Source organism: Palaemon carinicauda, chromosome 38 (assembly GCF_036898095.1).
Source record: "Palaemon carinicauda isolate YSFRI2023 chromosome 38, ASM3689809v2, whole genome shotgun sequence".
Taxonomy (NCBI): Eukaryota; Metazoa; Arthropoda; class Malacostraca; order Decapoda; family Palaemonidae; genus Palaemon; species Palaemon carinicauda.
Genome location: NC_090762.1, coordinates 48,998,167 through 49,010,429, shown reverse-complemented (window position 1 = coordinate 49,010,429; position 12,263 = coordinate 48,998,167). Strand labels below are relative to the sequence as shown.

Below are 12,263 nucleotides of genomic sequence, written 5' to 3'. Positions count from 1 at the left end.
TTATTACTTGTCAAATATTTATTTTTGCCTATTTTATTTGTTTGCCTACTTAATCTTTGGACTTGCATGTATAGTTTTTCATAAAAGGGATTTTGACATGGGAAAAATCTATTTTTTGGGTGTGATAGCCATGTTGTCTTGATGGAAAGTTCCTTCTGGCAACTTCTACAGTATATTTCTGCGATTGATATTACAAGAGAATTACCGTTGGCTATCACGGGGTTCCAACCCCTGGAAACGACTATCCGAGGATATTGTGTATAATCAGAGACGTTGATTTGCAATACTTTTCTTCATTTTCCTTACATATGTTTCAAAAACTGTAGCATTCACTGAGAAAGTCTTTTTGTTATAGATATAGACATTATGTATAGAGCCCTAGAGATAGTGAATGAAGTTTTGTGTTTCCTAATATTTTGAAGATACTCTACATTTTGTTCAAAGGTTATTTTGGGTATTTTGCTTTTGCCTATGCCTTTGATGTGTCTAAAACTTTAATTGTTTGAAATTGTGCTACTTGTCATATAGTTTTAAGATTCTTGTCTCTTCAGTATTCAGTTCTTATTGCTTCAAGTTTGGCTATCAAGAAGCTAGATACATACAGTACAGTGTTTAGTTTTTTTATGAGTTTCCAATTAGTTTTAGAGTAACTGCAATTAGATGTAGCATATTACCCTTTTCTATACAGATGCATCAGCTCCTGATTTTTTTAGAGTGGTACCAGAATTGAGTTTTTCAAACTAGAATGGAATAATAACCTGTGTTTTTATGTTTATTTATTTATTTTTTTTTTCTATTCCAAATTATGAAAACCCTTTTTATGCTCGTGGAGAAATACTACTTCGAGAGAGTTATGGCGTTCTTTGGCTGGTGAGACAGTATTACATTGGATCCTTCTTTCTGGTTACGGTTCATTTTCCCTATGCCTACACTTACACCGAATAGTCTGGCCTATTCTTTACACATTAATATTATTATTATTATTGTTGTTATTACTTGCTGAGCTACAACCCTAGTTGGAAAAGCGACTTCAACAGGGAAATAGCCCAGTGAGGAAAGGAAACTAGGAAAAATAAAATATTTTAAGAACAGTAATATTAAAATATATAAATTTCCTATATAAGTTACAAAACCTTTAACAAAACAAGAAGAGACAAAAAAAGATACAATAGTGTGCTCGAGTGTACCCTCAAGCAAGAGAACTCTAACTTAGATGATGGAAGACCATGGTACAGAGGCTATGGAACTACCCAAGACTAGAGAACAATCACTGAAGTTACCAAACAATGCCCAAGGGGTTAACTACAGTACTGCAATGTAATTTCCTAGTGACTACTTTCCTCTTGGTAAGGGTAGAAGAGATACTCTAGCTTTGGTAAGCAGATCTTCTAGGAGAAGGCCACTCCAAAATCAAACCATTATTCTTTAGCCTTGGGTAGTGCCATAGCCCCTCTGTACTATGGTCTTCCACTGTCTTGGGTTAGTTCTCTTGCTTGAGGGTACACTCGGGCACACTATTCTATCTTATTTTTCTTCCTATTGTTTTATTAAAGTTTTAATAGTTTATATATGAAATATTTATTTTAATGTTACTGTTCTTAAAATATTTTATTTTTCCTTTTTTCCTTTCCTCACTGAGCTACTTTCCCTGTTAAAGCCCCTGGGCTTATAATGGTGGAGCCCCTGGGCTTATAGCATCCTGCTTTTCCAACTAGGGTTGTAGCTTAGCAAGTAATAATAATAGTAATGGTAATGTGATATGAGGTGGAGTACAGTATAGGAATAACTTGCTTGGAAAAGGAGGGATTAATTTGATTTGTATTATGAAATTACTTTGGTAAACTTCAAAACTTATGGTTTGTATGTACACTTTTGAACTGAAGTCATGCTGCACAAATTATGGGAATGAAGATGCAGTCATATGTAAGCTTGTGGTAATTATTTAACTTTTTATTCTTGCAGCTTTTAAGGAAAGAATTAAGAGTTTGTCATTAAATTTGATAAGTTCACATACAATATAGGTTATACTTGGCAGTTAGTGTGTATATGTTTACCTCGTAATGACTCCTAGCATTTTATCAATACTTTTACTGGTGGTTGTATTTGTTATTCCTTTACGGTATTGCAACTTTGTTAGCCTTTTACTGGACTTTGTAGCAGCGGAGTGAACTTTATTTGAAATGCCACTGAAACCCTACTATGAGATATGACTTTTTTGAAGGATGATGATTTGCAAGCTGAGAAAACCAATTTGAATGAAGTCAAAAGTCAACTTGGTTACAAAGATATAGCAGGATGGCATGCACATACGAAGAATATAAATCCAGCCGAAAACATAGCGTATGAAGTCAGACGACGAGCCAGTCCTGAGATGGTCACACAAGTATGTATAGTGTAGTGCATTTTAATTTAGATATAGCATCGTTAAACTTGCATAGTTTTCAATTCTTAAAGCATCAATGAGTTTTTTCCTAGTTTTACATTCTTAATTTGTCTTTAATTGTTTCTAAGACAATGAAAATTCCCTTACAGGCATGGTTGAAGTTTTACGAAATAGTTAATAATTACGATGTTATTCCATTGGATGAAGATTTTGAAACCAGTAGTGAGGAAGAAAAGGAGAATAAATGTAATGAGAAACCTTTCTATTCCGTACATCTCTGTGAGGCTCCAGGTGCCTTTATAGTTTCCCTGAATCACTATCTTGCTCTCCAAAGACCACACTTGAAGGTAAGTAAATGTACAGTCGTTTACTGTACTGTATTTCAAATGACTGTCAAAGCATTAAAGTATTACAATTTAGGTAACAAATATTAAAATCTGAATTGCTCAGTTTTGCATTTTTGAAATATTTTGTTTAATGTACTTTTACATTCTTATTTTCTCTTTTTAAATATTAAACTTAGCCGGTGAATATATATATAGCTTACGTCTCCGACGGTCGACAGATTCCAAAAACTCGCGAGCGATCGCCATGAAGGTTGCTGGGTGTGCCCACCAGCGCCGACTATCGGCCAGATACCGCATATACTTCTCAACCAATTCAGTTCTTCTCTGTCGGTGGTAGTGACAGCATTGGTTCCGCTCGCGCTTAACCTCAAGTTTCTACCGATTGGTGAAGTACTTGTTCAAGGTTTTATTGCTTTCGCTGTGTTGATTATCTTCGATAAAACTCTTGAAACCCTTTTTTGATTATTGTTGCTGAACTTGGCTTTCTTTTGGATTTTCTTTGAAATTTTCATAATGGCTGACCCTTCTCCTGTCTATCGTAAATGTGCGAAAGACTGTAATAAACGTCTTCCTAAAGCTTCCATCGATCCTCATACTATTTGTGTTAATTGCCGAGGTAAATCTTGTCAATTAGGGGATCGATGTGAGGAATGTATTGTTTTATCTGAATGCGAGTGGTTGGAGCATGAGAAATATACTCGGAAACTCGAAAGAGATAGGGTGAGAAGAAGCTCTTCTAGATCTCTAGGTTTTTCCTCTTCCCATGCCCCTGAACCTAATCCTTCTCCTGTAGTGGTAGTTTCAGAACCCCCTATTGGCACTAATGAACCTTCTATGCGTGATATGTTATTGGCCATTCAAGAGTTGGGTGAGAAGGTCGAATCATTGGCCTCGGACAGAAATCAGCTTATGTCCGACGTTAAAATTTTAAAGGGTCAAAGTGGTAAAGTGGAAAGTGCATCAAATGTGTTTAGTGTTTTGCTGGAGGGTTCTTCTGTTCGTGCTTGTCACTTGCCTAGTCCAAGACCTCTTTCAAGCTCCCCTGCCCCAGGGAGAAGGAATGTCGTAGGACTTAAGGGAGTGAGAGGTGTAAACCAACGTACAGACGTTCCCTCATAGGTATCAGACGTTGCTCTTCAAGCACGTCCTTACCATAAGACGGGAGAAACGAAGTTCTCCTCGTCTTCCGATGATTCGTCTCATAAGAAACCTTGGCGTAAGGTTTCAAGACCTTTGAAACGCAAGTCGGTCCCCTCAGGACAGGTCCAGCGTCCTGGCTGTAGTCATTGGGACAGCTCCGACCGTATTCAGTCATCGGATGGCTGTTCTCCTGTTAAGCGCAAACGTGACATTGAGTTCGAGGGTCCCGTTTGGTGCGATGACTTGCATGCGCAGACGTTGCCGACATCACGGTCCGTTTCGAATCCTGTTGACCCTAAGTTGAGTGTCTTACGAGACATGCCGTTAAAACTTTCATCCTTAATGGAAGTTTATGATCATGTCCAGGTTCGTAAGGAACCTTTGCTTGCGGTTCGTCAGTCCGGCAAGCGTGATTCAGGTCTTCAACCTCCTAAGCGAGATTTGTCTCGTCGTTCTGACGTTATCGGTAATGTCAGTGGTGCTGTTAAACGTGATTCTGATAGTGTTCCTCGTCAGTCACGTCAGTCACGTGACGTTGAACTTCAGTTTCCGCAGTCACAGCGTGACTTTGAGCTGCAGTCGCTGCAGTCCCGACGTGACGTTCATCGGCCGACTCCATTGTCCCGACGTGATGTCGACCGTCAGTCGCCGCAGTCTCGTGTTGTCTTTCAACCTCAAGACCTTCAGTCTTTGCAGTCTCGACGTGACGTCGTCCCCTCGACTTTTGCTGCGGCTCCTTTGCATATTGATGTGGTCTGTCAAGCTTTGCCGCCTCGGCATGCTGTGTTTTCCCCGTGTCGCAAGACTTTATCTTTGTCGGATGGTGTTCCTTCGGAGGAGGAAGTTGATGATCCCCTTCCTGCTGATGTGCCTTTGGGGATCCATTCAGATGGGGAGGAGCCTAGGGTTGTCCAGCAATCCCTTGACTTTAAAAGGATTATGCTTATCTTTAGGGATGTTTTTCCCGATCATTTTGTTACTGCGGCTCCACGTTCGCTGCCGTCTGAATTCACGTTAGGCATGACTTCATCGACTCCGTCGTTTACGAAGTTGGTTCTCTCTCGCTCTTCTAAGAGAGCCTTGCGTTTGTTGGGAGACTGGTTAGTAACCAGGAGAGGTTTAGGGAAGTCTTCTTTTGCCTTTCCCCCTTTCAAATTGGCTTCTCGTGCGAGCGTCTGGTATGACACGGGAGAAGTTCTCGGCTTGGGAGTGCCTGCCTCTGCCCAGGGAGACTTCTCAAGCCTTGTAGACTCTCCTCGTCGTCTAGCCATGAGACGCTCGAAGGTTTGCTGGTCCTCCACAGATCTGGATCATCTCCTTAAAGGAATTTTCCGTGCCTTCGAGGTTTTTAATTTTTTGGATTGGTCCCTGGGAGCCTTAAGTAAGAAGGTCTCTTCATCGGACAATGATGTCTCTATTCAGATAATGTCTTGCATGGACAAGGCAATAAGGGATGGCTCTAATGAACTGGCGGCTACGTTCACAGCAGGAGTTCTTAAGAAGAGAGAAACTCTGTGTTCTTTTCTTTCTGCAGGGGTTACTCCCTGTCAGAAGTCAGAACTTCTTTTTGCTCCCTTATCTTCTACTTTGTTCCCTCAACATCTTATTAGAGATATCGCGGCTTCTCTTGTTCAGAAGGACACGCACGATTTAGTGGCCAAGACTGCTCGTAAGGTTTTGCCTTCTTCTTTTCATGTCAGCAGACCCAAGTTTGACACGCCAGCGGCGAGATTTATCCCGCCTTTTCGTGGCAGAGCTCCCAGTAGGGGAAACTCTCGTGCCGATAGCAAACGAGGTAAGAAGAGAGGATCCAAATCCTCACGTGGCAGAGTCTGACTGCCCACGTCCTCAGACAGCGGTAGGGGCCAGATTGACCAACTTCTGGCAGGCCTGGGAGAAGAGGGATGCAGACCAGGAGTCATGTTTTGTTGCTGGAGGAGGGTTACAAAATTCCTTTTGTACGAAGACATCCGCTAGTGAAAGTTCCGATAGACCTCTCTTTCCAGGTATCGAGAGGAGACAAAGAGACAGGCGTTGCATCTTCAAGTTTCTCTGTTGTTGGAGAAGGGGGCGGTGGTGAAAGTCTCGGACCTTCAATCCCCAGGTTTTTACAACAGTCTCTTCCTGGTTCCGAAGAACACAGGAGGTTGGAGGCCAGTGCTGGATGGAAGTGTTCTCAACGTGTATGTTGTAAAAACAAAATTCACGATGGAGACCACCAAATCCGTTTTAGCAGCGGTCAGAGAGGGCGACTGGATGGTCTCTCTCGACCTGCAGGATGCGTACTTCCACATTCCAATACATCCAAACTCTCAACATTATCTGAGGTTTGTGTACAGGAAGGTGGTGTATCAATTCCGAGCACTGTGCTTCGGCCTCAGCCCTGCTCCTCTTGTTTTTACAAGGCTCATGCGGAATGTAGCGAAGTTCCTACATTTGTCGGGGATCAGAGCCTCCCTTTATTTGGACGACTGGTTACTCAGGGCGTCGTCCCTTCATCGCTGTCTGGAGGACCTCAAATGGACTTTGGACCTGGCCAAAGAGTTAGGTCTCCTGGTGAACATGGAGAAGTCGCAACTGACTCCATCCCAGACCATTCTTTATTTGGGGATGGAGATACACAGAGTCGAGTTTTTCGGGCTTTTCCGTCTTCCACCAGGATGGAGCAGGCTTTGCTCAAAGTCCGTCTCTTGCAAGAGAAAAGCAGTTGCTCTCTGAGAGTTTGGATGAGTCTCCTAGGGACTCTTTCGTCGCTGGAGCAGTTTATCTCTCTAGGGAGACTCAACCTGCGCCCTCTCCAGTTTCACCTAAACCACCATTGGAACAAGGAGAAGGGTTTAGAGACGATCTCGATTCCAATCTCCGATTCAGTCAAGACTTGTCTAGCTTGGTGGGACAGCAACATAAGACTTCGGGAAGGTCTTTCTCTTGCAATCAAGAACCCAAACCATATGTTGTTTTCAGACGCATCGGATTTGGGTTGGGGAGCGACACTGGACAATCTGGAGTGCTCGGGTCTTTAGTCCGCAGACCAGAGGAGTCTTCACATAAACTGCAAAGAGCTTTTAGCAGTCCATCTAGCATTAAGGAGTTTCGAGAGTCTGGTTCAGTCAAGACTTGTCTAGCTTGGTGGGACAGCAACATAAGACTTCGGGAAGGTCTTTCTCTTGCAATCAAGAACCCAAACCATGTGTTGTTTTCAGACGCATCGGATTTGGGTTGGGGAGCGACACTGGACAATCTGGAGTGCTCGGGTCTTTGGTCTGCAGACCAGAGGAGTCTTCACATAAACTGCAAAGAGCTTTTAGCAGTCCATCTAGCGTTAAGGAGTTTCGAGAGTCTGGTTCGAAACAAGGTAGTGGAGGTGAATGCAGACAATACCACGGCCTTGGCATACATCTCGAAGCAAGGAAGCACTCACTCCCACTCCCTTTTCGTCATCGCAAGGGACCTTCTCACTTGGTCAAAAGATCGAAACATCTCTTTTGACGAGATTCGTCCAAGGGGAGTTGAATGTCTTAGCGGACTGTCTCGGCCGAAGAGGGCAGGTGATTCCTACGGAGTGGACGCTCCACAAGGATGTGTGCGAAAGACTATGGATGACTTGGGGTCGACCCACCATCGATCTCTTTGCGACCTCTTTGACAAAGAGGCTCCCAACTTAATGCTCTCCTGTTCCAGATCCAGAGGCGGCCCACATAGACGCGTTCCTTCTGGACTGGTCTCACCTAGACATCTATGCCTTTCCACCCTTCAAGATCCTAAACAAGGTGCTTCAGAAGTTCGCCTCTCACGAAGGTACCAGGTTGACGTTGGTTGCTCCCCTCTGGCCCGCGAGAGAGTGGTTCACAGAGGTACTTCTATGGCTAGTAGACATTCCAAGAAGTCTACCGTTGTGGATGGATCTCCTGCATCAGCCTCACGTAAAGAGATTTCATCAAAGCCTCCCCGCGCTTCGTCTAACTGCCTTCAGACTATCGAAAGACTCTCTAGAGCTCGAGGGTTTTCGAAGGAGGCAGCTAGAGCGATCGCGAGGGGTAGAAGATCCTCTACCATCAGGATTTATCAATCTAAATGGGAGGTATTTAGAGACTGGTGCAAGTCCTCCTCTATTTCCTCTCCCAGTACCTCTGTAGCGCAGATTGCTCCTCTATTTCCTCTTCCAGTACCTCTGTAGCGCAGATTGCAGATTTTCTGCTTTATCTGAGAAACGGTCGCTCCCTTTCTGCGTCTACCATTAAAGGCTACAGAAGCATGTTAGCTTCTGTTTTCAGGCATAGAAATTTGGATCTTTCTAATAACAAAGATCTTCAAGACCTTCTTAAGTCTTTCGAGACTTTCAAGGAGCGTCATATTTCTACTCCTGCTTGGAACTTGGACGTGGTCCTGCAGTAACTTATGTCAGACAGGTTTGAACCATTAAATTTAGCCTCCCTGAAGGATCTTACCCTCAAGACACTTTTCTTGGTGAGCTTGGCTTCTGCGAAAAGCGTTAGTGAGATACATGCTTTTAGAAAGAATATCGGCTTCTCCGCTAATAAAGCAGTATGTTCTCTTCAACTTGGTTTCTTGGCCAAAAATGAACTTCCGTCTCGTCCATGGCCTAAATCATTTGAACTTCCCAGTCTATCTGAGATTGTTGGGAATGAAGTTGAAAGAGTGCTGTGCCCCGTTAGAGCTCTTGAATTTTATTTATCTAGAACTAAACCGCTGCGAGGTTTTTCAGAGGCTTTATGGTGCTCGGTTAAAAAGCCCTCTTTGCCCATGTCGAAGAATGCGTTCTTATTTTATTAGACTATTGATTAGAGAGGCGCACACTCATTCAAGTGAGAAGGATCGTAATTTGCTTAAAGTTAAGGCTCATGAAGTTAGAGCGGTAGTAACTTCAGTAGCGTTTAAACAAAATAGATCCCTTAGAAGTATTATGGACGCGACCTTTTGGAGAAGCAAGTCGGTGTTCGCTTCATATTACTTGAAAGATGACCAGACTCTTTATGAGGACTGCTATACGTTGGGACCATTCGTAGCACCGAGTGCAGTAGTGGGTGAAGGTTCTACCACTACATTCCCTTAATCCCAATATCCTTTTAATCTTCTCTTGAAATTTTTAATCTTGATTTGGGTTGTACGGGAGACTAAGAAGTCTTTCGCAATCTTTTGATTTGGCGGGTGGTCAAAATATTGTTTCTTGAGAGCGCCCAGATTAAGGGTATTGATGAGGTCCTGTTGTAGGGGTGTTCACCCTGATTATAACAGCTCCTGGGAGTCTTTCAGCATCCTGAGAGGATCGCTGGGCTTCGTGAGGATAGCGGACTAATGAGGCAGAGTAATCATCAGAGTCAGCTTCCTTATCAGGTACTTATACTTAAGTTTGTTTTTTGAATATTTGTCAAACTCTCTTGAGCATATACGCCTTTATTGTTTTAATACTGGTCTCTACCCACCACCATGGGTGTGAATCAGCTATATATATATTCACCGGCTAAGTTCAATATTTAAAAATGATATTTTCAATTTAAAATAAATTTTTGAATATACTTACCCGGTGAATTTATATAATTAAAGGCCCTCCCTTCCTCCCCGATAGAGACTCTACGGACTGAGAAGAACTGAATTGGTTGAGAAGTATATGCGGTATCTGGCCGATAGTCGGTGCTGGTGGGCACACCCAGCAACCTTCATGGCGATCGCTCGCGAGTTTTTGGAATCTGTCGACCGTCGGAGACGTAAGCTATATATATATATTCACCGGGTAAGTATATTCAAAAATTTATTTTAAATTGAAAATATCATTTTTGTAATGTTATATTTTCTTTTTTTGTACTCTTTATAATAGTTTTGTGGTAAATTTAAGAATGTGTGATATAATGTAGATTTGTCAAAATGCTGGTTTTCTGATCCAGCGAGTAAATTTGTTGGTTTGATCAAAGGGTGACTGCCAATTGAAGTACCCATCAATGAATTCATAAGCAACTCCTATGAGGGCAATGGTTATAGGGCTAATATCTTCCATCGTAACCTCGACTTGCAACTGACAAGGAATTAGTAAAGGGATAATGAATTACCATAAAGTGTCCTGATAGGAAAGTGAGAGGAAAGTGAGAGAAGACAAGTACAGTATATTTAACTGTGCCAGACAGCTTGGTGAAATCCTTAGGTAACTTTCAGCCTTGTCTGGCAGTGGACAGATTTTTTGCTCACATTATGCAAGCATTTTCCCTCGGTATTAGTATATTTTTGAAGTGCTGTAATTTTTAAGGGTGTTACCTATAATATTTACTCCAATTATTTTTTTTTGCCATGATTTAGAGTGGGTGTTTATATTTTTTGCCCAACTTTTATTGAAAGATTTTCTAAATAGTTGGTATTGGGAAACTTATACAGTATTTACTTGAAACCCAAGGGAGAATTAATGATTACTGTCTGTGATTTAGGTATCACTCCAAGAAAGTGAAATTACTCTCTTGTGAATCAGCTTCTTGTGCAAGGCAAGTTGCCTACAGCTATTACTGTAAAGGTTTACATGAAAAGCATAACTACCATGTTTATCTGAATGTGTTTCTTGAAAAAAATCTTGGGATACACTGAGCACATTTGGTATAGCAGTGCAGTTAAACTTTGTGACGTAGGCCTACAGTACATGCATATGTGGCGACAGGTGGGTGTTGATGAAATGGTTTAGGAGGAAAGAGACTTTTTATTTATATCTGTGGAAAACTTTAAACAGACTTATTTGATAAGTACATACTGTAATGTACTTGTTATTACCAGTGCAGTTTTGGAATGCATCTGATATTTTGAAATTTCTTTGAGACAGACTGATTTTCACTCGATATGGAATTTCCTAGAAGGATTTTTTTCTCCAATTGAGAGGGAGAAGTTGAGCGCAGTGAGTTTAAAGTTGAAAAGATTGGTGATTGAGAGCCATTCACAGACTTAAATAGGGCATTAAATGAGATTTATGGAAATGATAGAAAGCTTTTTGCTCGATCTACTAGGAAAGGCAATCGTAGGCAGTACTTTTCTACAAGGACTTTAATTTTTTAAGAATAGTTGGGAAGAAACCCAGTAAAACCCCTTCCAAAAAATAATAGTAGAGGTTTGTAAATTTTTGTAGTTCTTATGGACCATAGAAACCATCTTTGGATGATAACATCAGAATCAGGTCGTACAATTTCTTAGTTAGCATATTTCCAAGATATCCACCGCATATACCTCACACAAAAAGGTACAGTACTGTATGTTGCATATCTCGAAAATTAATGGACCAATTTTGATGTTCTTGGAGTCAGTCTCATAGTTTCTAGGGTGCTGAATTAACTTATGTTTGAATCGATATAAGGTCGATTTCTCACAGTATGGTGTAGGCATGGTTTGGGGGTTTTATTTAATATCGGAACCCAGGATACGATATATATAGGCTATGTAGCGCAAACGTGAGTGTTTTTCCTACCTTCCAGAGAATGAAAACTGTGCCCCTGATGGCAGTGTGGTACATGAAGTAAAATACATAAACAAATATGAATGTACTAGAAAATACAAAGAATAGTAAGCAGTAGCAAGCAGTATTCATGTTATCCTCATAAACCTTTCAGAGTAATAGAGTTGCCATGGTTAAAGAATTCACAGAAGACACAAACATACATGACTGAGAACACTTGTTAGTAAATTGCACTACCACATCGCTGCGTTTTATGTAGTAAACAGCTGTGCATGAATCGTATATATAATTACATTGTCTCTTTGCTAGGTGGTCAGAATGGAGTACAGTATCTCATTGGAGAAGTCAGCCAGTGCAAAGGAGCAGGCTAAGATTTTCAACCAAGTGTCAGTGATAATCAATTTCAAACCATTCTTTCATAAGTAGATAAAGAAAAGATGGTTTACTGTACATGAACAATTGTTGTAAAGTCATTACAGTGAGGACTTGGTTGGTTAAGATACATAGAGAGTGTGTTTCTTTGCATTCCTCTAAAACTCTAATCGAAGGAGTAAAAAATTTTGTGTAAAAGAACAAAAATATTAGAAGCTGAAACTGAGGAACATTTTGACTTGAAAACTCACTGCTTGTTTTGTATTGATGTTACACCGTGTGGCGTATGATATTTAGTGCACACAAATTAAAGTTCAGTAAAGAAGACGGCGAAGCAAAAGGTGGTTAACCTTTATGACAGAGGTATTTATTACGCAATTAATGCATACATGGGTAGCGTGGATTTGTCTGCAGTTATTCATAGTTCATTTTCTTTAGCAAAAGACAACTTTATCTTATTACAAATTGAGGCTAATAATTCTTCAGAATTCTTCTTGACTTATAACATTTACATAATCTCAGTACTCTTACAGCAATCAGTATGAATTAATGATGCTATGATTGAGCATTAAATAGAATT

General features: G+C 41.1%; 1 protein-coding gene across 4 annotated transcripts in view; it reads left to right on the top strand.

Annotated features, from left to right (window-relative positions):
* LOC137630609 (cap-specific mRNA (nucleoside-2'-O-)-methyltransferase 2-like) overlaps window positions 1-12,263 on the top strand; it is a 353,518-nt gene that overhangs the window by 320,280 nt on the left and 20,975 nt on the right. For all 4 annotated transcript variants that reach the window (XM_068362204.1, XM_068362201.1, XM_068362202.1 and 1 more), the window contains 2 exons: window positions 2,222-2,383; window positions 2,533-2,730. In XM_068362204.1, coding sequence (XP_068218305.1) covers window positions 2,222-2,383; window positions 2,533-2,730 — 360 coding nt within the window. The remainder of the gene's footprint in view (window positions 1-2,221; window positions 2,384-2,532; window positions 2,731-12,263) is intronic.